The sequence below is a fragment of the Brachyhypopomus gauderio genome, chromosome 14 (assembly GCF_052324685.1).
Source record: "Brachyhypopomus gauderio isolate BG-103 chromosome 14, BGAUD_0.2, whole genome shotgun sequence".
Lineage (NCBI taxonomy): Eukaryota > Metazoa > Chordata > Actinopteri > Gymnotiformes > Hypopomidae > Brachyhypopomus > Brachyhypopomus gauderio.
This window is the reverse complement of record NC_135224.1, coordinates 21447230-21473374: the sequence shown is the minus strand read 5'-3', so window position 1 is coordinate 21473374 and position 26145 is coordinate 21447230. Positions and strand designations below refer to the sequence as shown.

The following is a 26145-nucleotide window of genomic DNA, read 5'->3' as shown; positions in this document are numbered from 1 at the left end:
GGTGATGTGAAAAGAGATCTTACAACGGACCAAAGGTTTGAGGGTTTCCTCTGCCGTCAAACATTTGTCTATAGCCTTTCACAACAGAAGACCTTTGGAAGTAGGTTAAGCAAACCAAAGGGTTCCTGTTCTAACCACACATTTAAATCAATACAAAACCAAAAATCACATGTACCAGGCAAAACGGGTAAAGCAAGTTGCTAGCAGTAACAATGACATGAGGATATGAGCGGATAATGGATGGGCATACTGGAAAATATGCGAGTCACAGCAAGCATCTATTTTTTAATTCGGTTTATTTAGACTTTTCAGTTAGCTAGTGCCACTGGTCAATGTGATGGTTAGAATACACCATACACATTCAAAATGTTTTGTTTGCTTTTTTTAACTAAAAAACTGCAGAGAGAAAATGAAATGATTAAAACAAGACTGAACAAAACAGATGCACAACCACAATGAAGCGTCTCCTTCATTTGGAGTCAAACTATTAAAAGCACCGAGGGGGGGGGGGGGGAGAAAAGTAACAGGAACCTTTTTTGGTCCAAGCATTTACTTGGGACAGTAGTACATGACATGACCTCTGAAGAGGAGCCTTCCGGTTATTGCAGATGCACTGAAGTAAATCCATGTTCCCAAGGGGCAAAAGCAGCCCAGCTCCTATGCACCACAACTGTAACGGCAGCGATTACTACTGGGAGAAGGAACTCCTCGCACTCCTACGCAAAGGCTCATGGGCTATGCTTCCTCATGGAATGTAACAGTCCATTTCAATGGGATCCAGGACTGAGCCCTGATGCACTCCGCACGCAAAGTCCTCGGTTCGGCAGGTGACTGCTTCGGAGGCTCGCGCGGATCCAAACTTGGGCTCCAGATGAAAGTGGGATTAAAAAAAAAAACATTACATTAGTGAAACCCTTAGGTGGCTTTTGAGGACTTGGTCTGACTCTGGAAGACATTCATAAAGAGTAAAAGTAGATTAAAACAACTCATTTGGAATGCTACTAGAATGGAATGTGATGGATAATGACAAGCATACGCCACTGTTAGGTGGGCTTCCTACTTTACATTTGGAGTAACAAAGTACAAAGAGAAAGGGGGGGGGGGCTTAGGGACTGCTTGTACTGTAGATCACTAACTGATCTGGAGCTACTAATTTAAGCACAAGCCTTAATTCCCCCCACCGGAATCACTACAAAGCTCTCGCGGAATGTTCCAGACATTTGGCTTGCTCTTAAAAGAGCCGTACACCTAAACTCTGTTGGACGGACCGCCAGCAGGTCCTAACAAGCAGCACTGGTTCAAATAGCATTGGCATTATGCTTTTATGCACGCACACACTCGTGCACACACAGACGCGCACACACGATTTTTCATAAATCTTTGTCACAAGTTGTATAACTCAGTGGTTTTTAGCTAGGCCTGCAAAGTGGGGAGTTTTTGGAGTGCTTGAACATGACAGAGTCATTTGCTGAATCTCATCAACGCCACCTGAGGGTTTTGAAGCACATGTAGAAAATGGAGGTTCATAAAGGGAAAGGTCTGGGACAGGCATAACGCGCCGGCACCTTGAAGCCTTCCCTCTTAAACGATCAAGGCAACGTCACCTTTCCTTCACATAAATAACAATATAATGTACATTCTTAAAAAATAAAAAAGAAAGCTTCTACAGGACCGCTACATGACCAACACGATAGTCTTCGTAAAAAGATAGACACGGGGTCCAACATGTCGGCAGACGTCTTAAATGTTGCCCATGTCCGGAGATTGGACTCCAGAGCCAGTCTCATGTCTGATTATCGCTCTTGGATCCCCGGGATGTGAATGCACATATGGGTTTACACAGGCTTTGATTATTTTCCTCTTGCAAGTAACAGTTTGAAAATAATCAAGGCAGTAACAACAAATGAAAAAAATAATACAGTAACTAACAAGTAGCTGTTCCTGTTAAAAGCCTGTACTAGTGAATATAGTGAATGTGTGTGTGTGTGTGTTTGTGTGTGTGTGGTGTAGACAGGCAGCTTTGTGATGGACTGATTGAATAGCCGTGGAAGGCTTAAGACCCTCGAGGGGACCGTGATCCATTTCTAGGGTTCAAACGACCACTGAAGAGTCCAGGCAAAGGTCAGGTGTCATCGTCCGTGTCCTCGATCAGTACCTTTGTGTCACGGATTTTAGATCTACGAAGGCAAGAGAGGAAGAACAGTGTAAAGACCTGGCCTACAATTTCGTCTCCAAGAACGTGAAACAAGGGGGCGGGGCCCGAGCGTGGGGGGCGGGGCGTACTGGGAGGCGAGGCGTGGCCGGCGGAGCGACATGCTGTAGCTGCGTTTCCAGCTCTTCTTGCCCTGTCTGTTCCTCACGCCGTCCTCCTGGTCCATCATCTGCTCCAGCAGCGTCTGGTCATCGGCGTTCAGCGGCGCCACCGAGATGTCGCGCACCGCCCGGAACTCACCACAGTTGTTCAGGTGCTCATTCTCCAGACGGAAGAAGTTCCACACGAAGCGTCTGGTGGGGGGGAGGGGCGTTAGAGCGGATGGTCGAGCTGAGAGAGCTGCATTAAAGACGCGTCTGTGGTCGTGTATGTGTATGTTATCATACATTTTCAGTATAAAATGTCCTTACAGAAACAGGGGTGACCTACTTTGTTAGGGCCCAGCAAAACAAGATGAAGCACTTTGTTATATAAAAGCTACGTTTGATTTTTTTTTTTTTTTTTTTTACAACGAAGGTCAAAATATTTCCTTTTGGTTACCGAGCTTACATCTGGGATTAGGTCAAAAAAATTTTTTTGATTACCTGTAATCTCTCTCACACACTCACTCCTTGCCTTGTCTATTTATGCTACATGGTTCCTGTGTGTGTGTCAAGTCAAATGTATTTATATAGTGCTTTTTACAACACTTGTCACAAAGCAGCTTTACAATCGTATGGGTCCAGAACCCTGTGTGTGTGTGTGTGTGTGTGTGTGTGTGGTGACTCACCTGAAAACCTCCAGAGGTGCAAGCACAGTGGCCAAAATGTCCAACGTTCTGGGGTGGAACTTTGTTCCGATCGACATAGGAATGGTCCAGGCAAAGCGCATGATCAAATTTTCTAATATGGCACAATAATAGTAAGCCTAGCAAAAGAAGAGCAGAGCGCACTCAGAAATCTCCCTTCATCAACAACGGGGACATAACGAGCAGTGTGGGTGCAACCCCGGGTTTGTGTGGGTGCAACCCCCGGGTTTGTGTGGGTGCCCTCACCTTCTGGGGGTACACGATCTCTTCCCTGAGGAGAGTGTTCTCCCCGGCGTTGCGGTCAAACAGCCCCCAGTCCATTCTGAGGTCCCACACGAGTGTGTAACAGGAGTTGATCACCGAGAAAGCGATCAGCAGGTAAAAGAAAATGTCCGCTTCCGATTGACTACTTGTGTCATCTAAAAGGGGGAAACAAAAAAAAAAAAAACGACTCATCAAAACGTGACACCAGTTTGAAAACCCCAAAATTCCGATATCGAAATAAACCAAAATATACAGCTATTATTCAAAGTTAAACCTTTGGACCGTAACACTGTATACGCAGACACCTGGACTGGAGGAAGATTTTACTGATTGCCAGATGCGTTTATTGGACTACGCGTGACGCCTGAACGGAAGTCCGACCTTTGTGCGTGTGGTAGAGCGCTTTGAAGATCACCACGAAGAAGGTGGTGGAGTATTTGCCGGCGTTGACCAGGTGGGGGAAAGCCCTGCGCGTGTCCCTGTAGCGCCTCAGACACTGCACGAAGCGGAACCACGCCGGCAAGCACTGGATCACCGCCCGCACCCCGTAAGAGTAGGAATTACAAACCCCTACCAGAACAAAAACACACAAAGAAATAGATAAAGGCTAATTGCTGACAACAAAGTGATCGGCAAACTACATTTAGTTTTCCCTACATGAAAACTACATGTTCACTACATAATCACTTTGAAAACTGCACTCATGTATTTCTGGTTCTAGAATAGGGATTTTACACCCAAAGTTTCTATATGCTAACAGTTTTGTTACATTCATCCGACACATATTTCCCTGTATTCTGGAGTAATAATCTCCAAGACACAGAAAACAAAATATACTCAATCCAAGTCTGAATAAGCATTGGTCTTTTTCAAACGTTGTCAAACCTTTTGTTAATGAGAGACACCCTACCATTGTTAGCCGTCTTAGGGAGTTTTGACCAGCTGTCCATCTCTAAGCTGTAGAAACAGATCAGATACTCCAGGTCCAATAAAAGAACAACCAGGGAGTTGAGCTGATCCGCCAGCCAGAAGTCTGCAAACTCCACTTTGTGAAAGGGAGCCGTGACCACTCGGAACTGGGGGGGGGGGGAGGAATCGGGGGGGGGGGGCACGTGAGACAGGGAGAGAAGAGACAGATCACCAAATCAGGGCTGATGATTCTTTTTTAAGCAATTGGAAGCATACTAGAACCTTTGTTCCGAAGAACTGGGCTATACACACACAGAAACACCAAAATTTGCGTTCAGAAAAGGTTGGGGCATAAATCAGTCCCGACAGTTCTTACCAGCAATTTGAGCAGCCAGAAACGTGATTTGTAATAGCAGGTCTTGAAAGGATTGATGAGGAACAGCAGGAAGAAGCCGTAGAGCGCTAGAGGGTTGGCGTGGACGGGGACATGGATGTCATCCGAGAACAGACAGGACAGGATGCTGACACACCACAGCACTCCAAGAAAACCAGCAATCTGCCGACGGACGGGGGAAGAGACCGGACACAGCACAGCCGCGTAAAGTGCACGTAATGCGGGGACAAATGTGTTATTACCAGCGAAGATGGTTTTCATCTAGCTGAGAAACGAGGTCGACGGCATCGCCGATCCTCCCGCCTGTGAGCTCACCTCAAAGAGGTGCTGGTGCGAGAGGTTGTTGCGAGGGTTCAGTTCGAAGATCAGCACGTGGTTGACGCCCGCCTGCCTCCAGCCGTACGTGTTGATGCCCAGCAGGAAGAGGAACTCGATGAGCAGGAAGCCGCCGCGGTAGATCCGCACCAGCGTCCACTCGGGCGATTCCTTCGACTCCGAATTCATTGCCGCCACCGCACCTGCGGAAAAAGCACAAGAGGAAATGGCCCGCCGAGAGTGTGTCAAAGTGGGCGGGGCATTGAGCTGGAGGAGCAGCTTATTGGTTGTTGTCAGATGATGGGCAGATGAAGAGGCTGTACCTGTGATGGTGATGGTGACCAATAAAACGATGTAGACTCCGCAGTACAAGCCGACCCTAAAAGTCGTCCATGCAGGCGCAGGCTGAAACGGAAGAGGACGGAGAGATGACCACAGCGGCCGAATCCTGGACGCACGCCAGATCGGCCTGAATTCTTATCCCTGATCATCAAGGCAACAAAAAAACAGGCTCCTCATATTCAACCAGTGTTTCTAAATTTAACATAATGAAAGACATTTCCCTGCAACAATCTAAAATCAACACACCAACGGAGCACGATATGGCGGGGGAAATGAGAACATGATGATTGCCACCAGCTCGTGTTCATAGCTAGCCGTGTTCACGATGAATACATCTCGGTATTCCTTCGGCCACCACCCTTCACCTACTCAGGTAAGACACCTCACCTGGGCTGCACCCAACGGAGGCACTCGAAGTCTCTTCATGGCTTTCTGTCGGTCACCCCCCTCCAACTCCGCTGTTACCAGGGCCTGGAAAAACAACCGTGTGCCTTTCATTAATGTTCACTGATAAGATCATAACACGCTGAACGGTACGGGGGGGGACAGGACGTTTCTCAGTATTGAGACCGGTCTAAAAGGCCCATTAGAATACGAAAGATTGCAGACACCAGGTACCTCAGTCTCGGAGATGAGCTGGGTGATCTTCTTACAGGTGTAGAAGGGGGCGACCTCCACATGGACAACACGCCAGTCGGCCCCCCGCGACGTCTCGAAGATCTTGTCATGCTTCTTAAGAATCTTCCGGAAACCAGTGAAGTTCAGATTCTGTAGAAATGAAGACTTATGTTCTAGGCACAGTAGAACAGCAGTTAATTCTCCTCTACGAGTGGGACAACCCGACGAAGAGAGACCGAGAAGAGGTATTGGTGTGACGTGTGTGTGAATGGAGCGTGGGGCTGGGACCTGGTAGTTCTGCAGGAGAATGAGGCTGAGGTAGAACTCGCTGAAGGCCAGCTGCAGGTCTTTGATGTTGCGGTGTTTGCAGCGCTCCTGCTGTGACAGGTGGAAGACGGGTCTGCGACGGCTGCGCAGGCCCGGAGCCCGGCTGCTCTCCCGCTGCGCGTCCAGCGACGTCTGCAGCTCGTTCTGCAGCGTGGCGAAGCGGCGCTGAGCCTCCGCCAGCTTCTCTGAGGGGCGGGGCAGGGGGCGGGGCGGGGCAGGTAGCACATGTACAACATCAGCAGCCATACACAAGAGCTAGACGCAGGGAAAGGGTGTGTGAGCGTGTGTGTGGGTGTTTCTTACCAGAATAAAATGTGTTGATTTTGGCCAATTCCTTCTCGCATGTTTGAAAGAACTTCTCCTCAAACTTGGCATAGTATCTCTTAACAGTGTCTTCATCCGTGACTGGAGAGAGGAGAGAGACGCGGCTAATGTAAACGGTCACATGGGCTCAAACCTTTTCTTTCCATTTCCACTTCCTGCGCGTATCCGCGGGCTGTGGGTCTGGAGCCGGACAGCGGGCAGTGTGTCTCTCGTCCAAAGAGACAGACCGCTCAGAGCCGAGAGTGGCAAACTGCTGCCTTCATGGTTACAGTGCCAAAACGCAGCACGGGGGAACCAATATCACAGACAAGAGATGCCACACCAGGCATCTCCTCATCACAAAGGACCAGCTGATATATCCTTTTGTGCCAACAAGTGTGTGTGTGTGTGTGTGGGGGGGGCGCGCATTAGGAAATAAAGTCCCACTTTCCCAGAATGATGAATGAACCAGTGAGGAAAGAACTGAGGGCAGAAAACAATGAGAGAACACTTAGGGACATCTCGAGGGGGTGCTCCGTGTGTAGAGCGTTGGGCTACAAGACAGGCAGCACGGTTTTCTAAAGCCGTGACGCCCCACTGCCACCAGCAGGGCGTCGACTATAAACATCACGTTTCCAGAGTGACACAGGTGAGTGGATTTTTCCCGACGGGCACGGCGGCGTCTCCGAGCGCGAGCCTGGACAACGTTCACGCCGCCAGACGCTGAGTCACCGTCTTCAGGCGTGAGTAAGTGTCAAGAGGATTTTTTTTCGCCAGCCCGAGGATTTGGAACGCATCAATCATTTTATTTTGCACGTTTCACTCCAACTAGTGTGGTCTGTAAGTCAGGCCCTTACATTAACAATCAAACAACAGTAACAAACAAACTGCCAACAGTAACAATTAAGACACCAGGTCATGTATTTTTTGCAAGAGTAGTCAGCAATGTAATTTGTGCTAATCACATAAAAAATACATATATATTCTTACAAAAGAGTTGAGGAGCAACTTTCTTAAAGCACCCCCCCTTTCCAAACAGCCAAGCATGTTCCTGCAAAATACCATTAAGGTTTTAAAGATCGACCATCATGGCATCACTTTCCAAAGACAAGGTGACGGACATTCTGACTGTGCTTGAGCTTTAATGCTGCCCGTTGACGTTTGGTTTCGATTATTAGTGCACACACCAGATCAGAGCTGGGAGTACAACCACTCAAGGCAAGACGCCAACTTATCAAATCGCTCTTATCGATTATTGTAGTTCACAGTGATAAGATGTGTATGTAAACAGTTTAGGTAAACAAACCACTACAGCCGTAAAAAAAAAAAAAAAAAAAAAAAAAAAAAAGTTTCTAGTGAGGTCGATTAGCAGTCATGCTAATCATGAGTTTGACGAGGAGTTCATCAAGGTCGCGTGCATCGTTCATGACGGAGTGCATTTCTTATCAATGTAGGTCAAATAAGAATGTGAGCGACCTGCATAGCCACACGTCCTTTGCTCGGATTTAACGTAGCCAAGTAAACGGGGCCAGTTCGCGTGCTACACTGCAGTGTCTGAGGATTCAACTGCACCTTTACGAGACGGCTAACTTTCGCGCTATTCCGAACCCCAGCGTGATTTTGCAATGTTTCTCTAAACAGCTGCAGAAACAGTCCACCATGGGAACACGGGTTTGGAAAGTCCTCTGTGCAGATCCTGACCCTTCAGCAGGGGGAGGTCCCTTGGCTGGTTGCGTGGTTTGGGTAACCTTGCGAGCGAGGCCAAAGCAACTGGGTCAGTGTGCCTGGGGCTGGGGCGTGGACCAGGGCCCCCTGCGGGAGGACATATGGCTCGGTTACACACCAGCACCGCAGGGACAGAGAAACGTGGCCCTCGCAGCTTTCTCACACAGCCGGAACGCAGGGCAGGGAGCTAGGGTTGCAAATTGCTCTGGGAAACATTCACTGCCCCCCCCCCTCCTTCTGCAAAACAGAAGACCATGTAAACAGTGTTGGGGTGGGATTCTGCAACTCGCAGAGATCCTTCTGGAATCTGGCAGGTCCAAGCTGGGCCTCGTCAGCCGGTCGCTCCTGTGGTAGCGTCTGGCCCTGGCCGTCAAGAGTGGGATAAGCACTCTTTATGGAGACATTTTGAGCACATGAGCTCACCGTTAAGACCGGCGAAGGCCGTCATAATACCGTGAGTCACTTTGCACCCAAAAGTCTCACAAATGAGGGGTTGAGGTTTGCGGCCGCCTCCACGGTCGGTCCTTTAGCCGACGTCAGCGCCAGTAACGGCGTTTCACCAGCCCAGAGTGGCACTGCGACTTTGGTCTTCACAAGTGCAAGCGTGTTCTAAACCCGAAATGATTACAGTTAACTGCTTTCAACCGGCACTCCCCACCAAAAAAACAAAAAAAAAAACAAAAATAAAAGAAGCATAAACATACAGGGAAAGTCGATTACTGTTATTTGCACATAATTACAACCAACTTGCTCCCACGTCCCGGTCGGAGCCCGAGCGTCCTGTGCGGCGTCACGTCTGGCGCGGCAGCTCCGACGCGGGCGAGTAAAACGGCGGGACGGCGGCGGCGACGTCTGGAGCGGCGCCCGGCCGTGACGCTTCGGCTCGTGTTCGAGGAGGCGCGTGGCCACGCTGGCGTTTATCCGACAGCTCTGAACTTTAATAAACCGCAGCGGCTGAATTTTCCATTGAACGAGGATGAGGATAAATCACAGGCAGTAAATAGGTGAAAATTTACCGCCCGGGCCAACGTTGTGTTTACCTTCTGCTGCCCGAGAGGGCAATTCAGCTACGGCTGGAGAGCTGTGAAGGGGGGAGTCATTCCTCTCATCCCAAATATAGAAGTCTAGGCTAAACATTACAAACGACGTGGGCTTATTCCTTGCACAGCACCGTGTCCATGTCAGACATCATCTTGGTGCAGGTAGCTTTTAATTACTTTGCATACAAATTAGAAATGGTTATATAATTATTCTTATTATTTATTATACAGGCCAAAGAAATACACAAAACATTCAGAGTGTTGTGAAGAGTTTAAATTACAAGTCATCTTAATTTTAAAAACTCCTTTGACTCTACAGACATTTGAATTACTGTGGTTTGTTGTCACTAATGACACTGCCATCTCCCTTTAAATGTGTTTCAAACCAAAGTAGCCCTTTTTTTGCTGAAGAGCAAAAACATGTGCCAAGTCGTGTTGACACAACATCATGATCCGTAGTGAAAAATGTCACTACAGTGACAGGCGTTCGTAGATCATCAACGACATCACTGTTTACATCATAAGCACAAAAAAACCAAAACCCAAACAAGTTTTTAAAAATGGCTTCACTGCAAGCCACGTACGTTTATTCGACTGGCTTTCAACCTTACAGGGAATCTTGCGACAGTAAGATGTTCCTGTTTGCTAGAAAAAAATGACTTTTTTACTCCAGTCCATGAATAATGAGGAAGGACCATACCAACCTCTGTCTACATGGTGTATTATTATTAAGAGTATGGTCAGGGGACACCAACATTCCCTTCATAAGAACATGCAATACATATTTAACACTGAGGTCATACCCTAGAAATTAATCTTAGTGTTTGACCCTTCATAAACAAAGCCACAGGTGTCTTTCATTGGCTACAAGCAGCAACACAAATCCGTGAAGCCAGAACCACCAGCTGTTCTTTCTAAATGTCTCCAACTTTGTCACCTTAAGTGGAAGCGATAGCTGCTAGTTTTACTGGCGGTAATCACGCCACGTTGACCGATGGCTGGTGACAGGGAATCTGGTTTGTTACCGAATTAGTTCTTCAGTTACTGGAAAAATAAGGTTACCATGAGGTGTGTGTAGGGCAGTGGGGTGGGCGGGGCTGAGATATAACACAAAGCACGTTTAAAACACAAAACACTGCAAACACATAGGGCTACACATCAAGGCCACAAAAGTTGCCTCTCTGTCTCTCAAACCACTTTTTATTACTCGAACGATACTGTTTGATACAACTCTTGCGGATTCAGAACACCCAGTACAGGGTTGTGCTCTGATGGGCAGGGCACCAGAGTTCTAGAACACCACATCCTTAGTAAAAACCGATAAAACAAATAGACAAACTCACGAAAAACAAAATGTGCTTTTGGTCTCAATAGGAAATACGCATCCAGAGATGGGTGGCGACCAAACGGAGGGCTTTATGCAATTAACCTTGGGGTGTATGAAGGCACACGTGACAGGCCACAGCTGCAGTCACGGCCGATACGAACACACGTGTGCGGAAACCCCCAGGACAACACCAGGCTTGAGCGTACTTTTAAAAACACTGCCGATGGAGGCCATCTCTCAGGAGACTCGACTGCTTTATAAGCCCCGCCCACCCCCTGCCCTCTCTCGGCTCCGCCCACCCTGCTGTCCTGGACATTATGTATCTATACGTGGCTCACGTCCTCCTCCGCGTCCCGTGTCAAGACAGGCTGGTGAAGCAGTGTCTCCAGTCCCCACGGCCTCAGCCACGTGCCACGCTGCCCCCTCTGACACAACTTTGCCAGGCAGGAAGACTCCGTACACAGGAAAGGACATTCATCCGCTGATCTTGACCAAATCGGGGAAATTACATTTACAAATACATTCATGTAAAGGTCAAGCGCTGAAAGCCGGGGACGGATCATCGCAAACGGGAGGGGACGCTGCCCGGGTAGATCGGACAATACATCCATGAATGATCACGAACAAAAAAGGATCGTTGCCCTCGTCAACAATTTTGCTAGCAGATAACGTGTGTAGCAGCGGCTGGGAGGGGGCATGCGATGTTTTGGCAAAGAGATCAATGGCAGGGTGCTTAGCAACCACAACAAACCTCTATAGGCTTCCATTCAAGCCACCGCTGTCTGGAGTGCAGCTTCCCTAAGCAGTCATTATTCATCACTGCATGCTCGCCATAATGAACGCCCGAATTCAATTACGAGATCCGAGAGAAACCAGGAGCCCTCCATAACCGGAGCATTATGATCACGCGGCCTTTTATTGTTGGTACGTGGGTGGATCGTATTTATTTGTGTGCAGGGTGTGTGTTCTATCAAAGACAAACACACGCATGCACAATATTTACCTTCGACTGATGGAGCTTGATCCTGGGCGGAGTACAGCATCTCCTTAAAGGCCTGTGAGGGAGGAGGAAGGAGAACACGAGAGGTTATTTCTGACGGTCAAGTCATCGTCACCTAGCGTCATGTGGCTGGCGTGGTGCCGTTCCAGTCAGCCCGGGGAATAACGGTCACGGTGCATATGCAGACGAGCCAGCCAGAATGGGAAGACGACGTAGAGTGGGACAAGGGGAAGTGTCCAAATCGGGACAGGGTGGACAGGAAAAAGCACGTAATAACAGTGCTTTGCATTTCCAATGTGACTGCAGCTACGACCTGAGTCATCACAACACCCCCCACATCCCCGGTGCGTCTGAGCTCAGTCTGCGAGCTTCCTGTACGCACCGCGAAATGCCAAAGAACCAGGGCAGCGGGCAGGACTGCCACACGCGGTTCACAAACGACTCAAGACGGGATTATCGAGTCAGCCGGTTGTGTGGAAGATCTTCGGCACGGTTGTGAGGCACATCCCGGAGACTAGCTCAATCTAGTTCGGATAAAACGCTGCATATTCGTGCCACCGCTGCTAAAAGAGAAACACAAATGCAAAGTCGTAAACAACGCTTTTGTTTTTCCAAGTCAAAATGGTGAACTTTGCGGATCAGGGAGGTGACCTCTTCCCACTTATCTAGTCACAATTCACTATTAAGACAACGTGCTGAGTCGGGTCTTCTTTAAACCAGCTTGTCCCTGCACTTTCTGTTCTGTTACCCTGTGCCTTTTGCAGTAGAGTGGGGCTGATTGCAAAACACTAGGTCAAAGGTCACGTATTGAGGGAGATCGGAGAACGGCAAATGACAGCACTCATTCCTGGTTTCCAATATCATTAATGGCATCGGTATTGGTCCTCTCAGTTAGACACGATACTCATTAACTTTCACACTAGCAAAGGTCTGCTGATGTCAAAGAGTGTGTGTGTGTGTACATGTATGCATGTACACTCACTGGCCACTTTATTAGGTACACCTTGCTAGTACCAGGTTGGACCCACTTTTGCCTTCACAACTGCCTTAATCCTTCATTCCATAGATTCAACAAGGTACTGGACACATTCCTCAGAGAGTCTGGTCTATATTGACATGATAACATCACACAGTTGCTGCAGATTTGTCGGCTGCACATCCATGATGTGAATCTCCCGTTCCACCACATCCCAAAGGTGCTCTAGTGGACTGAGATCTGGTGACTGGAGGCCATTTGAGTACAGTGAACTCATTGTCGTGTTCAAGAAACCAGTCTAAGATTATTCACACTTCATGACATGGTGCGTTATCCTGCTGGAAGTAGCCATCAGAAGATGGGTACACTGTGGTCATAAAGGGATGGACATGGTCAGTAACAATACTCAGGTAGGCTGTGGCATTGACACGATGCTCAATTGGTACTAATGGGCCCAAAGTGTGTGAGGTAAATATCCCCCACACCACTGCACCACCACCAGCCTGAACCGTTGATACAAGGGAGGATGGATCTATGCTTTCATGTTGTTGACGCCAAATTTTGACCCTGCCCTCTGAATGTCACAGCAGAAATCGAGACATCATCAGACCAGGCAACATTTTTTTAATCTTATGTTGTCCATTTTTGGTGAGCCTGTGTGAATTGTAGCCTCATTTTCCTGTTCTTAGCTGACAGTAGTGGCACCTGGTGTGGTCTTCTGCTGCTGTAGCCCATCCACCTCAAGGTTCGACGTGTTGTGTGTTCAGAGATGCTTTTCTGCATGCCTCGGTTGTAATGACTGGTTATTTGAGTTACGGTTGCCATTCTATCAGCTCGAACCAGTTTGGCCATTCTCCTCTGACCTCTGGCATCAACAAGGCATTTGTGCCCACAGAACTGCCACTCACTGGATATTTTCTCTTTTTGGACCATTCTCTGTAAACACTAAAGATGGTTGTGTGTGAAAATCCCAGTAGATCAGCAGTTTCTGAAATACTCAGACCAGCCCGTCTGGAACCAACAACCTTGCCATGTTCAAAGTCACTTAAATCAACTTTCTTCCCCATTCTGATGCTCGGTTTGAACTGCAGCAGATTGTCTTGACCATGTCTACATGCCTAAATGCATTGAGTTGCTGCAATGTGATTGGCTGATTCTACATTTGCGTTAATGAGCAGACAGGTGTACCTAATAAAGTGGCCGGTGAATAAGTGAGCAAGGGAGCGAGTGTGCGTGAATGGATAGATAGATAGAGAGATTGAGAGACAGACAGACAGCGAGAAAGAGAGAGATAGCCTACAGAGAGAGAAAGAGAGAGAGAAAATGCAACTCCCATACCAACAGTAGCCAAGCATTATCATGTTCTTTAGACTTTCCCTGCATGTGAATACACAGTGTTCCTTTATGATGTTCCAGGAGAATGCATAGACCAAAACAACAACAACCACCACCCCCGAGGAAAGTCTGACAGTGTTGACGCCATAAGGCTGATGTCAGAACACTGGCCTGCGTAAACCCCAGCGTGGCCCTGAGGGGCCTGCAGTGTGTAAACCCAGTGACCTGCAGGCAGAGCTCAAAGACCCGTTCTGCAGGACACTTTGGGACAGACACTCCGGGACAGACATACGCTCTGATGCAGGGATGTTTTGCAGACTGGGGGGGGGGGGGGGGGGGGGGGGGATATATATCGTGTAAGTACCGGTACAGTCACAGCTAGGCCCATATAAAAGGATAAAGAACTTCCTCACCTTTCTCTCTCCTAAGACTAACAAATTGAAATTCCATGGTGCCGCAAACAGTGTAACCTTTTGATTTTGTCTGCAACAGGCTTGCGTAAGCCTTATCAAACTGACAAAATCACTACAGAGAGCAGCGTCGCTGCAATCCTCTCTCAGCGGTCAGTCAACCGTTTTCAACCTGCTGGAAAACTGGAGTTACGAGCAAATATGCCTCAAGAAGTTGGAGGAAAAAAAAAAAAAAACAACTTTTCGTGCTGAACGTATAGAAGGACCGACACTCTCATACTTAGCTCTGAGGTCGAACGACATGTCTGTGCGGAAAGGTGCACACAGCCTTTATCCTCCACTGCACACTGGAATGCAACAACCAAGCTCTCGTTCTCATTAGCTGATTGGGCCATGCACACACAACAACCCATCCACTTTGTTCAGGGAGGGTGATGACTAATTTTCTATCAAAGCACCAGGACAGCAATAATCTCATTATGTGTAAGCCATTAAACCTGAAAAGCTCTGGACTGCTGTAAAGCGCAGGGAGAGAGACTGTGCCTACTGTCAGTTATGCAGGAATTGCCTCCCATGCAGTCATGTGAAATAATTCAATTACGCAGCCTGCCCTGTGTTACCCTATGAAGGCATTTGTCAACATGTATCTGGACGAGAAGATTAGTTTAGCATTGATGGGCTACATTCAAACAAACAACAACAAAAAAAGGTATTTGCAAATGGGTAGCAAGATCTAATCAAACCTGTTAGGGAAGGAGATAAAATCTAAAAGGTCAGCATAACTGACAGCCTACCGCGTCAGCTGGTTAGCTGCAAGCACCAACTTGAACACTGAAATGGTTCCTATTTCAAGTGCAATTCAACATGCAATGAAACAGAACAATAATTAAATTAAAATTCCCCAAACAAAACAGAATTTCACAATACCATGCAAAGTGTGAGCTCCAGGAATAGAGACTTCGCTGGCATAGTTTAAATATTTGAAGAGGAAACGTGTTTTGTTCAAGAAAACGAAGGTGAAGATTATCTGGTGGTATACATGTCCAATCTGGGAATACATCTCTGACTACCTGAACCATCAGCATATGACACGACCAAAACATCTGTACGGTGTTCTTAGGGTTGGAGATAAACCATTAAAGCTGGCTTGTTTTTTAACACAAACCACACATTTAGTGCTTGGAAGTTAAATATAATATACCTTAACATGCATGTACCGACCCTCAGCCACCACGTTCCCGTTACACCCATCACTGTCACTTCTTCATCGGCTAGACAGCTAGTAAACACTATTACTGTGTCTGTGTGTGTATTTATATATATATATATATATATATATATATATATATATATATATATATATATATATATATATATATATATATATAATATCTCTAGCTAGTTATAATTGTGCAAAGTGCAAATCTAAGACTGTGCCCAACGTCGTGGTGGTAGAAACAGGCCCGGTGTGGTGGACGTGGACCGGTGAAGGTGTCGGTTAGCGCCGAGCACACGGGAGCGAGCGGCTCGGTGGCGGCCGGCCGCCCTCACCTCATACTGGATGTACTGCTTCCGCCACTCCGGGGTGATGTGCGCCGACAGATGCTCGGTGAACTTCATCCTTGCGATTTGCGAGAGACGACGACGACGCGGCCGGACGAGAAACCATCGGCAGTTTGAGAAATTTAATTTACTTCAAAATCACTCTCGTCTTCCGCAGCTGCCCCCCGGTCCCCACACTCCACACAGCCGCCACGGGAACGCGCCCGACGCTCAGACATGGCCCGACGGCGGCCCCGCCATCCCGGCTAACGGCTTGATGTACCGCGAGACGCCGCCGCGAGGGACCGGGGACGCACGACGACCGCTGCACATCGACGAGTCGTGGAGGTTTAGAGGCGCTAAGACGACCGACCGCTACACATTAACCAGTCGTGGAGGTTTTATGGAGCTAAGACGACCGACCGCTACACATTAACGAGTCGTGGAGGTTTTATGGAGCTGAGACGACCGACCGACCGCTACACATTAACGAGTCGTGGAGGTTTTGAGGCGCTGAGACGACCGACCGACCGCCGCCATCGCTGTTGGACATTTACGTCACTCCCGCGTCATATACGGGGGCGGGGCTTCGGATAAACGACGTGTTTACATCTGAACACAACAGCCCACATCGGCGGGTCTAGTTGCAGGGGAGGTCTGTCAGCAGCTCGCTTTAACCAACGCGTCTGAAAACGAAAAGCGAAACGATTTTTTTTTTGCTTTACTTGCTAGGTAACTCTGCGTGTTAGTAAGATACCATAAACCCTAATCTGTTTTAAATGGCACCTCCTCTTGACACAGGATTAAGGGTTTAAGAGGATGTACATTGGCCCGATCAAGTTCATAGACGTATGCAATAAATCATCACAATCTTACATTTACGCCAAGTTATTTGTAGTCTTATAGTTATTCCCCAACCGTTGCAAGTACTTGCAAAACACAAATCAGACGAGCTTCGAAGAGTAACTTTTTATTCGCAATCGCCGTATTTAAAGTACACTGTCATACATTTGGCATTAGAAGTGGTTATTTTACAGACTGTTGGCTAAATAGTGACCCTGCAGATATATGCTGACTTCTTATGTCAGTTCAGTCAGACTTCCTGTTCTGCATTTTCATAACTCGGTATATGTCAGTTGTGCAGATAACCGCAATAGCTGGACAAGAATGTGTTCAAACAGAACAGCAGAGTAATATGCAAATGAAAAATTGACTATTTTATTCTTACTATTTATGTAGGCTAATAATGCCATATGTGTAAACAATCAGTTATACATATACATAAATACATACATATATATGTATGTATAACAAAAGGCTATCAGTGATAAAAAAAGAAATATCAAGTATTCACATTTAAAATAAAAAAATTACAAAAACAAAGCCACACAGACAGCCAGACACTAATTTACCAAATACTGCGTACTAATTTACTGTAAATGAGTGTTAGTAACTAATAAAAATACAACAACTACGGTACTGCACGCATGTGGACCGAAATGATTCAGGATGCTTGTGAAAGAGGCGTGTACATGTGGAGTCCATTTCGGATGTATGTTCCGTCAGTCAGAAAGCAGTTGGGCTTGGCAGTCCACCAGAGTGCCGTGGATCCGCTGAAAGGTGGGCCTCTCCTTGGCGTTCCTCATCCAGCAGGTCCGCATGAGGCTGTAGACTGCATCAGGGCAGAAAGCAGGCTTCTGGAGATAGACCTGCGGGAAACCAATGCGGCTCAGCACTGCCACCCTCAGTCAGAATAAGGTATTGCACGGCATAAAGATTTATTTTTATATTTTTAACATACACAGGATTTCATTTAGTGTAAACACACACGTGAGGGCCTGACCTGCTTGTTCTGATCCCGGAAAAACTCGCCCGTGTTCTCGATCACCTCCTCATCTGAGAGCGTCGAGAACGGCTGCTCCTTACAGAGTGTGAGCATCTCCCAGAGGGTCACGCCAAAAGCCCACACGTCACTGGCCGTTGTGAACTTGCCCTGACGAAGACACGAAAAGAGTACGGTGAAATGCCCCGAGCGGTAAACACATAAACCTCGGGCTGTTCCTGTTCTCCCCCAGTTCCCCCAGTTCCCCCAGTACCAGGAGGACGCTCTCCCAGGACATCCAGCGAATGGGGAGCACGGCCCGGCCCTGGATGCGGTAGTAGTCGCCGCGATACAGGTTTCTGCTCATTCCGAAGTCTGCGATTTTGATCGTGGTGCTGGCCCCAACCAGGCAGTTGCGGGTGGCGAGGTCGCGGTGCACAAAGTTGAGGGATGAGAGGTACTTCATGCCTGAGGCGATCTGCGTGGCCATGTGGATCAGGGTGTGGCAGCTGTAGAAGACAACAAGCCCATAACTGCTCTGTGCGCTGTGCGCAAGACCCGAATGTTCCGATAATTCATGGTTTAGCTTGTGCAGTCAGAGTAAAGTCAGGTTGCAGAAAAAGATGCTGTCTGCACAGCGACAGACCTGATGGTGTTCGCATGCAGCTGGTCACCAGCTGAAGTTGGAAGTTCATGGCGGGAGAGGAACTGGTTGAGGTCTCCGTTCTCCATGTACTCTGTGATCATGCACAGGGGGTCGCTCTCCAGACACACAGCCAGCAGTCGGACGATGTTGGGGTCCCTCAACCTCGACATGATCCTGATCTCCTTCACAAAGTCGTTTCTGGAAAAACAACGAAACAAAGGTCAACGCGGAACAACGAAACGTAAACGAATTTCCACGTGAAAAAATGAACGGACCCTGGAGATGTGTGTGCGCACCTCGTGTTTTTGCTTGCGTCTTCTCTAAGGGTCTTTACAGCTACCAGGATGGGCTCATTAGTCTGATCACCCTCAACTTCATTCATAAAATCCTGCATTCCTCTTACCTCACATAGATGAACCTGAAGCAGACAATGAATCAAGCATATAGTGTTAAAGTCTATTACATATATTATTATGTCTATTATGTCTATTATTATGTCTATTACATCTATTATTATGTCTATTATGTCTATTATTATGTCTATTACATCTATTATTATGTCTATTATTATGTCTATTACATCTATTATTATGTCTACCCAAGTATGGTTATGGTATGTCTGGTGTAATCGACATGCAAACCATTACAGCATCACCATCAGATCAGTTGTGAAGTCTTTTGTGTCTTGTAGCTGTGACTCTGTATAACCCCAGACATGTGCACCCACCTCTCCAAACTGCCCTTCTCCCAGTTTCTCTCTGAAGGTGAGCTTCTCTCGAGGGAATTCCTCCAGGGCTCCATCGCGGCCCGGTGCCAGCGGCACGCCGACTGCAGTGATGCGGTAACCGAGGGCGCCGGGCGCCTCCTGGTCCTTCACTACGTCCGCCTCCGCGTAGTGGGGGACCGCGTCCGGCAGGTCAGGCAGAGTCTGCTCGGAGGAAGCCTCTGCTGCTGCCACTGTCAAATAATTTATGACAAACTTCTTGAACTGTGCCTCAAAACATCACTTCTGAATGATTGATTTGGGCAAAATAAATGTGCGAGATCATTTTAGACGCATAACCTTGTGACGTTACTGCTGCCTTAGCACGGCGATACACGTTACATAAGATTGAACGAGTGACCCAGATGCTCCTCACCAAGATTTTCTGTAGCCTGGAATTCTGGTGACTTCCGTAGGCCAGACGGCTCCTGGTAATCCAGAGGGAACACCCTCTCATACGTAGATGTTGACTCGACATCACTGGAGGAGAGGCGGTTAGATATGGCTTCCGTGTGAACCGAGAGATGTGCCGTGAGTTCCTCGTCCAACATCTGACGGGAGGCCTGGAACAGATTTTTCATTTCCATAAATAATTATGCACTCACAGCTCACTTCTTAACATATTCACAGTACACTGACATAACGTGATGTCCCTGACAAAAAACACAACACGAACACATGAAGTAATCTATTAACCTTTAATTGTTGAAGTTAAAATTATATATTACAAACTGGTATTTTGTATCTCGTAATATTCATCTTAAATTCTTCGGTGCTTAGAATTTAATCTTAAAATAGTGTTACAATTATATATCACTCACTTTTTCTAACATCTTCTGCCAGACTTGTCGCCAGAGAATAATAATGATGATGGCCAATAGGATGGCGATGATGGCCACCAAACATCCAATGAGGATCCGCGTGTTGCTGTCATCAGTCTTGTGGGTGGGGTTACCTCCTGGGGGAGGAGTCAGTTAGAGCAATGACAGAACATTCTCATTTATTCACATTATACCTCACTATCAGCCGAAATAACCACAGGATGATCGTAGCTCTATATAAACAACAGAGGCCCCTTAGGTCAAATGTCGTTTGCCTACACAATATCCACTATCACGGGAGGGGAGATTTATACTGACAGAAAGCCGAGCGCCCCGGACATCGAGACGCCTGCGGTCATTGGCCGCTCACCTGGGTGTAAGCTTGTAGGGTGTCCGTGGTTACGAGGAGCGAGAGAGGTGTTGTACACCGCTGCGTCTGCAATTTGGACAACATAACCATTTGGTACCATGTAACCTCTCCACACGATTTCCGTTGGCATGGTAACTGTTACCTGACTGGAAAGCAATCTCGCTGATCATCATCCATGTGTCGCTGAACTCAAATCGGCACTTGATCGCACGGGCCATGCGGTGGCCGAGAGCCACGTAGACGAAGCGTGCACTTGGACTCATGATGTCCGCTCTGGGTTTGAAGGACACGCTTTTCTCCTCCCAGTCCGCCCCCGAGCGGAAGTAGCAGTGGGCTTGCCGGAATATTCTCACCCCTGACGTGTACATGTTGTTACAGTGCACCTAGGTCGACAAGCGAAGGTTTTAGCGTCGTGTACACACGTGTGCCCTCGAGACGGCACGTGCTGGAGATGAGGAGGAAGACGGGACTGACCTTCATCGACGTGAAGTTTCTGACGCGGTCGAACTCGAACGTCATCTCCACCGCGTTGCTGGGGAAGGTGGTGTTGCTCCAGCCCACGTAGTCGTAGCCAGGCCAGACGCCGTAGACGGAGCTCTGGGTGAAGTCATCCAGCCCCCAACTGCCGTCGGTGAGCTGGCCAAGACCTTCTGTCATGCTGAGTCACAGGGAGAGAACAGGCTCCTTCAGGCCCTGACCCGGTCCAGAGAGACTGGAGAGGCTCCAGAGAAAGTGTGGGTGTGGTTGGAGGCGAGAGTATAGTCAGGAAAATGAACAAAAGGATTCACCTGAAGCCCATGGCGCCATCGTATGTGGTATCGTTAAGGTGGATGTGCCAACCACGAACGATCATCTCCTGACCAACGGGGGCGCTGTAGGACACGAGGCCATCTGTAGCGAAGGGTAAATTCAACCTGGCAAAGCTGCAATTTCCTCACTCGACCGTTTCAGAGCCGTACGACTCGCTCCGCACCGCGGCGACAACAACAAAGGCTGGAAACGTGGTCTGACCTAGCCATTCGCACCCGTAGAGCTCCACCCTCATGCACACGGTCATGGAGTGGTCCGTCACGGGCACAAAACGCACGAAACGTGCTATGATCGGAGGCTCCAGGTCCTTCAGCACCACGTCGTAGGGGTTCTCGTTCCCCTCGATGATCTGCGTGTGAGAACACGTGGCGCACAGGGTCCCATGTCACAAGAGAGGGCACGTTTTACAGTCGGCACCGACGACGGAGCGGCGTCGAAGGAGGTCGCACGCTTTTCTCGGTCCCCGTTCCCTGCGGCCTTACCTGGCTGCCCCGGCGGTCACGCCAGGAGACCCAGCGGCTGCCGTCGCGGCTGTACTTGATCCGGTAGCGCTGGGCGAACTCGTTGCCGGCGCCGTCGGCGTGGCGCCCCTGCGTCCCTGCCAGCGTGACGAAGTGGAGCGTGCGAAGGTCGACCTGCAAGAACTCCTTCAGGCCGCGCGGCTCCGACACCACGTCCGGGCACCACGCCCCGTCCCCGTCGTCGAAATCCAGCCTGTATTTAGAGAAGGAAGGGAGAAGAGGGGACAGTCCAGCAAAGAGCGACACCATTACGTTCTAGGAACTAGTACTTGTTTCGGATTTGTGAACCCAAGTGGTGTAACACCTCTCAAGTATAGTAACACATGGCTGAGAGTGTATGCATGTGTGTGTATGCATGTGTGTGTGTGTGTGTGTGTGTGTGGGGGGGGTTACCTGCCATATCTAGCTGCAGTTGACTCGGACCACTGACTCGAGGCAGAAATGTCCTCGTCCTGAATCTTACCTCCAGTCATCCCCAGGGGGTACCTGCACACTCCTACCACATTCGAAGAGGCACAGAGATGTGACACACACTTTCCCCACGTGTTTCTCAGCTAGAGAATCTGAGCCAGTGCGTCCTGCCGTGTGCGTCCTGCCGTGTGGCCGTGTCACCAAGAGGATCGTGATTCACGGCAGCACCAGCAGCCCCGGATCGAGTCCAGCAGTGTCTGAATCCAATCAGGTTTTTGTGTAGATGTGCATGTATATATGCGCAGTTTAAGAACACACAAAGACTGCAGTTGAAATAGAATGGATGGGTTTGTTTGAGCTATGAAAAAAGAATGTCGCGAGTAGTAGAGACTTTCTAGGAGTTTTGGGCATGATGGTGAACAGACAGGCCTCAGCTTCTTGAACCCACACCCTGAAAGTAAATACCGAATACCACCCACACCCTTCCCAGGGCCCTTACATGGAGACAGAGGTCCTTTATACGCCAGCCGGCCAAAGAGAGAGGCCGTGCACTTGGACTTGAATCTGCTGCATAGGAAACCGAGAGTTTTATGGCCAAAAATAAGTTCCCCTTCATGTTTGGACGTGTGAATCTTAATACCGACGTAGCATCGTAATTTTCTATTATTGGTAAGAATGTCCAATGTAGTTGTAGATGGGTGAGGACGTAGAAGAGCCATGATCTCCTAGAGGCAGCGGGATAAACACAAGTGTGAATGAATGAGGAACTCTGTCACTCCTCTGGTCTTGTTGGCCTTGGCAGGTTAAACGGACACTAGACCCCCCAGAGCTGTCTCCTCTCCACACCGCCAGTTTGTGAATGACCTGCCTGTTCTGGGCTATGAGCTCAGAAACCACGAAAGCATCAGGCCACTGCAAAACGTACACAGACAAATTGCTGCTTTCGTCAGCAAAATTCTTCTGTGGACGCCATGTTGAAGGACCGTGAAGATGTAGTCATTACACGAACACGTTTGATTAGCATCGTACGAACATCTACAACAGCACTTTTTAATCCATTGGCTTAACTGAAGACATTTACATTACGTTTACGTCACCTATCCATCGAGAAGAAATACACACAGCAACATAATCTGGTTCTTTATCCAGTCTTATACAATGCCTGTAACAAGATTAATGACACTTGATATCATTGTTCATGTCAATATTTTAATACTTTCATTTATAAAGGGACCTTTGATTTGTAGCACATTTCAACCAAAGGATCGGGCAGTTGTATCATAAATGCTTAAATAAATACTAAGATATTAGTGTGAATGTGTGAAATCATGTTTCTTTTTTCCTTCAAATGATGCCCAATCATATCATGTGACTACGTCTGCCTAACTTGTCCACAGACCCATGAAAGTAGCGTTCTTCTCAAATGTTGGCTCTCAAAGTAGTGTGTAAAAAAAGGAAAAGTTCAATAAATTGCACTGGCAACAGATTCGAGTATGTCAAATGGAGTTTTGTAAGGTATTCCAAGTGTTCAAATTTGCTTTGCCCAACGTAAACATATGTACCATGATGACATATGCATTGAAGAGTGCGAAAATCTATTAACAATATCACTAATGTGTTTTTTTTTAAGCTCTTTAATACTGCTATATCCTTCTCTTCCTGACTCAGTAGCTGAAATATATACACATGCCTTCATTACATCCAGACTGGATTACTACAACTCAGTCTTAACTGGACTCCCTCCCAGCAGACTAAGAAGATGCCCAGACCACCATAAGAGTTCTCACACACACCAGATCTCAGGAACACGTTAGTTCAAAGTTAAAAGACCTTCACCGGCTTCCAGTTCAGTAGTGCATTCAATATAAAATACTCCTCCTCGTCGTGGTGAGGTCGGCCGATACTCACTTACCCCCTGTACCTTCCGTCAGACTAAATGTGTGTGGTGAAAGGGCTTTTGCAGTGTTGTAGGTCCAAAATGATGAAACTTTATTCCCTTGTATCTCTGTACATGCACATTGCATTCTAATTTCAAGAGGAAATTTGAAGGAATGTCTTTTTATGACCGCTTTATTACTGCTTATTCTATTGTTCTTTTCCTTTTCATGTTCTCATGTTTTTTCTTCGTTGTTTGTATCATTGTATCGTGTCACGTTCTTTGTTATTCAATTGTAAAGTGTCCTTGTGTGTTTTGAAAGGTGCTTATATCTTTTAACTATTACTTATTACTAATAATAATTATTATTATTAAGCAGTGGTTTGGAATAAGGAAAGGGAGTTAACATTTGTTGACTCAAGAATGAATAAAGCCACTAAAATCCTTCAATATTTGCTACCTATTGTGTAGCCCTCTGGCCATGTGGCCGTTCTAGTTCCTCTCACCTGGGTTCACCTGTGACCTCACTGTTCCCAGGAGGAAAGGCAAGAGGATGAGAAGTCTGGTCTGGGGCATTTTGTCTTGGGGTAAATCTCCACACCTGGGACAAAATCCATCAAACAAGGTCACACAGTGGCAAGTGGAATTCATTCACCTAATGACCCATTCTTAACCGCACACAAACCTAACCGCACACTTAACCACACACACCTAACTGCACACACCTAACCACAACCACTTAACAACACACACCTCACCAAACACCTAGCACACACTTAACATACACTTAACCACACACACCTAACGACATGCATGACATTACCACACACACTTAACCACACACAACAAACCACACACCTAAGCACTCACATCCATCCACACCCTCATATCCACACACCCTTAACCAAACACACCTATTCACACATACACACACTACACACCTGTCTATACACACCTACCCAACCACACCTTACCAAACACATCCACACACATAACCAGTATAACTTAACTGCCCATGCCTATCCACACACCTATCCCTGACACACCTATACAGTCATACCTAACTCAGGTATATCCACACATGCTGAACCACCCACCAACCTATCAACACATCAACCAACCACCCACCCAACCTCCATCCTTACCAGCCACCAGCCTAATCACCTACCAACCTACCTCACACAAACTCAACCATCTTGTGTTCAACCCTTGGTTTCACCTAAACCTGTGATTGACTGACTGATTGGGGAATACTGCAAAACAACAGCATCCCGAGCTGGCAATCCGCAAATCACAGATGAGGATGGTACAATCACCCATCCGCAACACCCCCGGGTACTGTGGCCTTCACCCTGTTCACTTCCTGTCCTGAACACGCCCCCTGTACACCACACACTCAAGATGCTCTTCAATATTAACCCATTTTTTAAAATAAGAATTCATAATTTGGGCTTACTCCCCATTTAATGTAATGGCCCTTTTAAAACTATTATCTGTGTAAGTCATTTGTGGAAGCAGTTTTGAAAGAATTGTAAAAGTGGCAATGTGATCATGTTATTGTTTAGAAATAATCAAAAATATGTTAGAAACATGTAAAAAGATGAGAACCCACTCCCTGCACAGACATGCACATCTTTTACAGTCATGCAAATTATTTACGCTCCCAAATTCTGCCCTGTCACACCAATTTGAATAAGAAATAAGTAAACAAACACTGTCCTTTTCAAGAGTAACCAGACCAGTAAGATCTTGACTGATGTAACTCAGTCAGCGCAGAGTCCATCATTTCCCCTATACAAGAACAAGCTTTTTAGTACCGTCATGACAATTAAGGATGCGGATATACTCAGAATCCGTCATAAGGAACTCACCACACTTACGGCGTGACCTCCATGAACGCAGTTGTGAAGAGCAAGTCCCAGCCGAGCGTTAAGCCCTCGGGCAGACGAGAGCAACGAGCGCTCGGACTCAGGCAGGGGGAGAGAGAGCAAACTGAAGACAGCTCTCCTTTTTCACCGGAGCAGAAATAAACAGAAAGGTGGGAGAAGGAAGGTTTATAGCCGGCGCCACTCTGGGGGAGTGCCAAGCAGCCCAGGAGTCGACCTGAGACCCATAAGGACTCAATTATGGGTCAGAGCGAAGAATTTACTGACACCTTTTCTTTTTTACTGGCCGAATCACAACATACCTGCTTAGACACTCGCGCCTCTGTGATTAAGATACTTTTGTAAGGCCAGTTACATCGAGGATATGATCAATCATTTCAACTTTTTGTCAAA

General features: G+C 47.5%; 2 protein-coding genes across 4 annotated transcripts; both read right to left on the bottom strand.

Annotated features, from left to right (window-relative positions):
• Positions 1 to 279: 279 nt before the first annotated feature.
• Positions 280 to 16392, bottom strand: xpr1b (xenotropic and polytropic retrovirus receptor 1b). Of its 2 annotated transcripts, none has more exons than XM_076973689.1 (15): positions 15836 to 16392; positions 11567 to 11618; positions 6472 to 6573; positions 6130 to 6353; positions 5842 to 5991; positions 5611 to 5694; positions 5205 to 5286; positions 4882 to 5084; positions 4549 to 4728; positions 4174 to 4339; positions 3645 to 3833; positions 3246 to 3418; positions 2982 to 3118; positions 2284 to 2505; positions 280 to 2177 (listed from the first exon to the last, which is right to left on the bottom strand). In XM_076973689.1, exons 1-15 carry the CDS (start codon positions 15902 to 15904, stop codon positions 2123 to 2125), a joined length of 2088 nt encoding a protein of 695 aa, XP_076829804.1. In that variant the 5' UTR covers positions 15905 to 16392; the 3' UTR covers positions 280 to 2122. The 2 variants fall into 2 exon arrangements, with proteins under 2 accessions (XP_076829804.1, XP_076829805.1); XM_076973690.1 differs by lacking the exon at positions 15836 to 16392 and adding an exon at positions 11946 to 14188.
• Positions 16393 to 16807: 415 nt separating this feature from the next.
• On the bottom strand, positions 16808 to 25922 carry ddr2b (discoidin domain receptor tyrosine kinase 2b). Of its 2 annotated transcripts, XM_076973688.1 has the most exons (17): positions 25738 to 25922; positions 24373 to 24467; positions 21973 to 22075; positions 21541 to 21772; positions 21260 to 21407; positions 21037 to 21139; positions 20723 to 20906; positions 20391 to 20631; positions 20249 to 20314; positions 19879 to 20015; positions 19434 to 19620; positions 19022 to 19251; positions 18591 to 18712; positions 18295 to 18492; positions 17923 to 18157; positions 17670 to 17819; positions 16808 to 17535 (listed from the first exon to the last, which is right to left on the bottom strand). In XM_076973688.1, exons 2-17 carry the CDS (start codon positions 24440 to 24442, stop codon positions 17389 to 17391), a joined length of 2553 nt encoding a protein of 850 aa, XP_076829803.1. In that variant the 5' UTR covers positions 24443 to 24467; positions 25738 to 25922; the 3' UTR covers positions 16808 to 17388. The 2 variants fall into 2 exon arrangements, with proteins under 2 accessions (XP_076829803.1, XP_076829802.1); XM_076973687.1 differs by lacking the exon at positions 25738 to 25922 and having other exon boundaries at positions 24373 to 25705.
• Positions 25923 to 26145: the final 223 nt, after the last annotated feature.

Excerpts from the sequence above, each read along its gene's own strand:
- ddr2b (XM_076973687.1), bottom strand. The coding sequence starts at position 24,517 with ATGAATTCCACTTGCCACTGTGTGACCTTGTTTGATGGATTTTGTCCC. Across the intron at positions 21,140-21,259 it reads CTACGGGTGCGAATGGCTAG|ATGGCCTCGTGTCCTACAGC; the intron begins GTCAGACCACGT and ends CCTTCGCTACAG. Across the intron at positions 19,252-19,433 it reads CCAGGCTACAGAAAATCTTG|TGGCAGCAGCAGAGGCTTCC; the intron begins GTGAGGAGCATC and ends ATTATTTGACAG.
- xpr1b (XM_076973689.1), bottom strand. The coding sequence starts at position 15,904 with ATGAAGTTCACCGAGCATCTGTCGGCGCACATCACCCCGGAGTGGCGG. Across the intron at positions 6,574-11,566 it reads TCAAGCTCCATCAGTCGAAG|TCACGGATGAAGACACTGTT; the intron begins GTAAATATTGTG and ends TCCTCTCTCCAG. Across the intron at positions 3,419-3,644 it reads GCTCTACCACACGCACAAAG|ATGACACAAGTAGTCAATCG; the intron begins GTCGGACTTCCG and ends TCCCCCTTTTAG.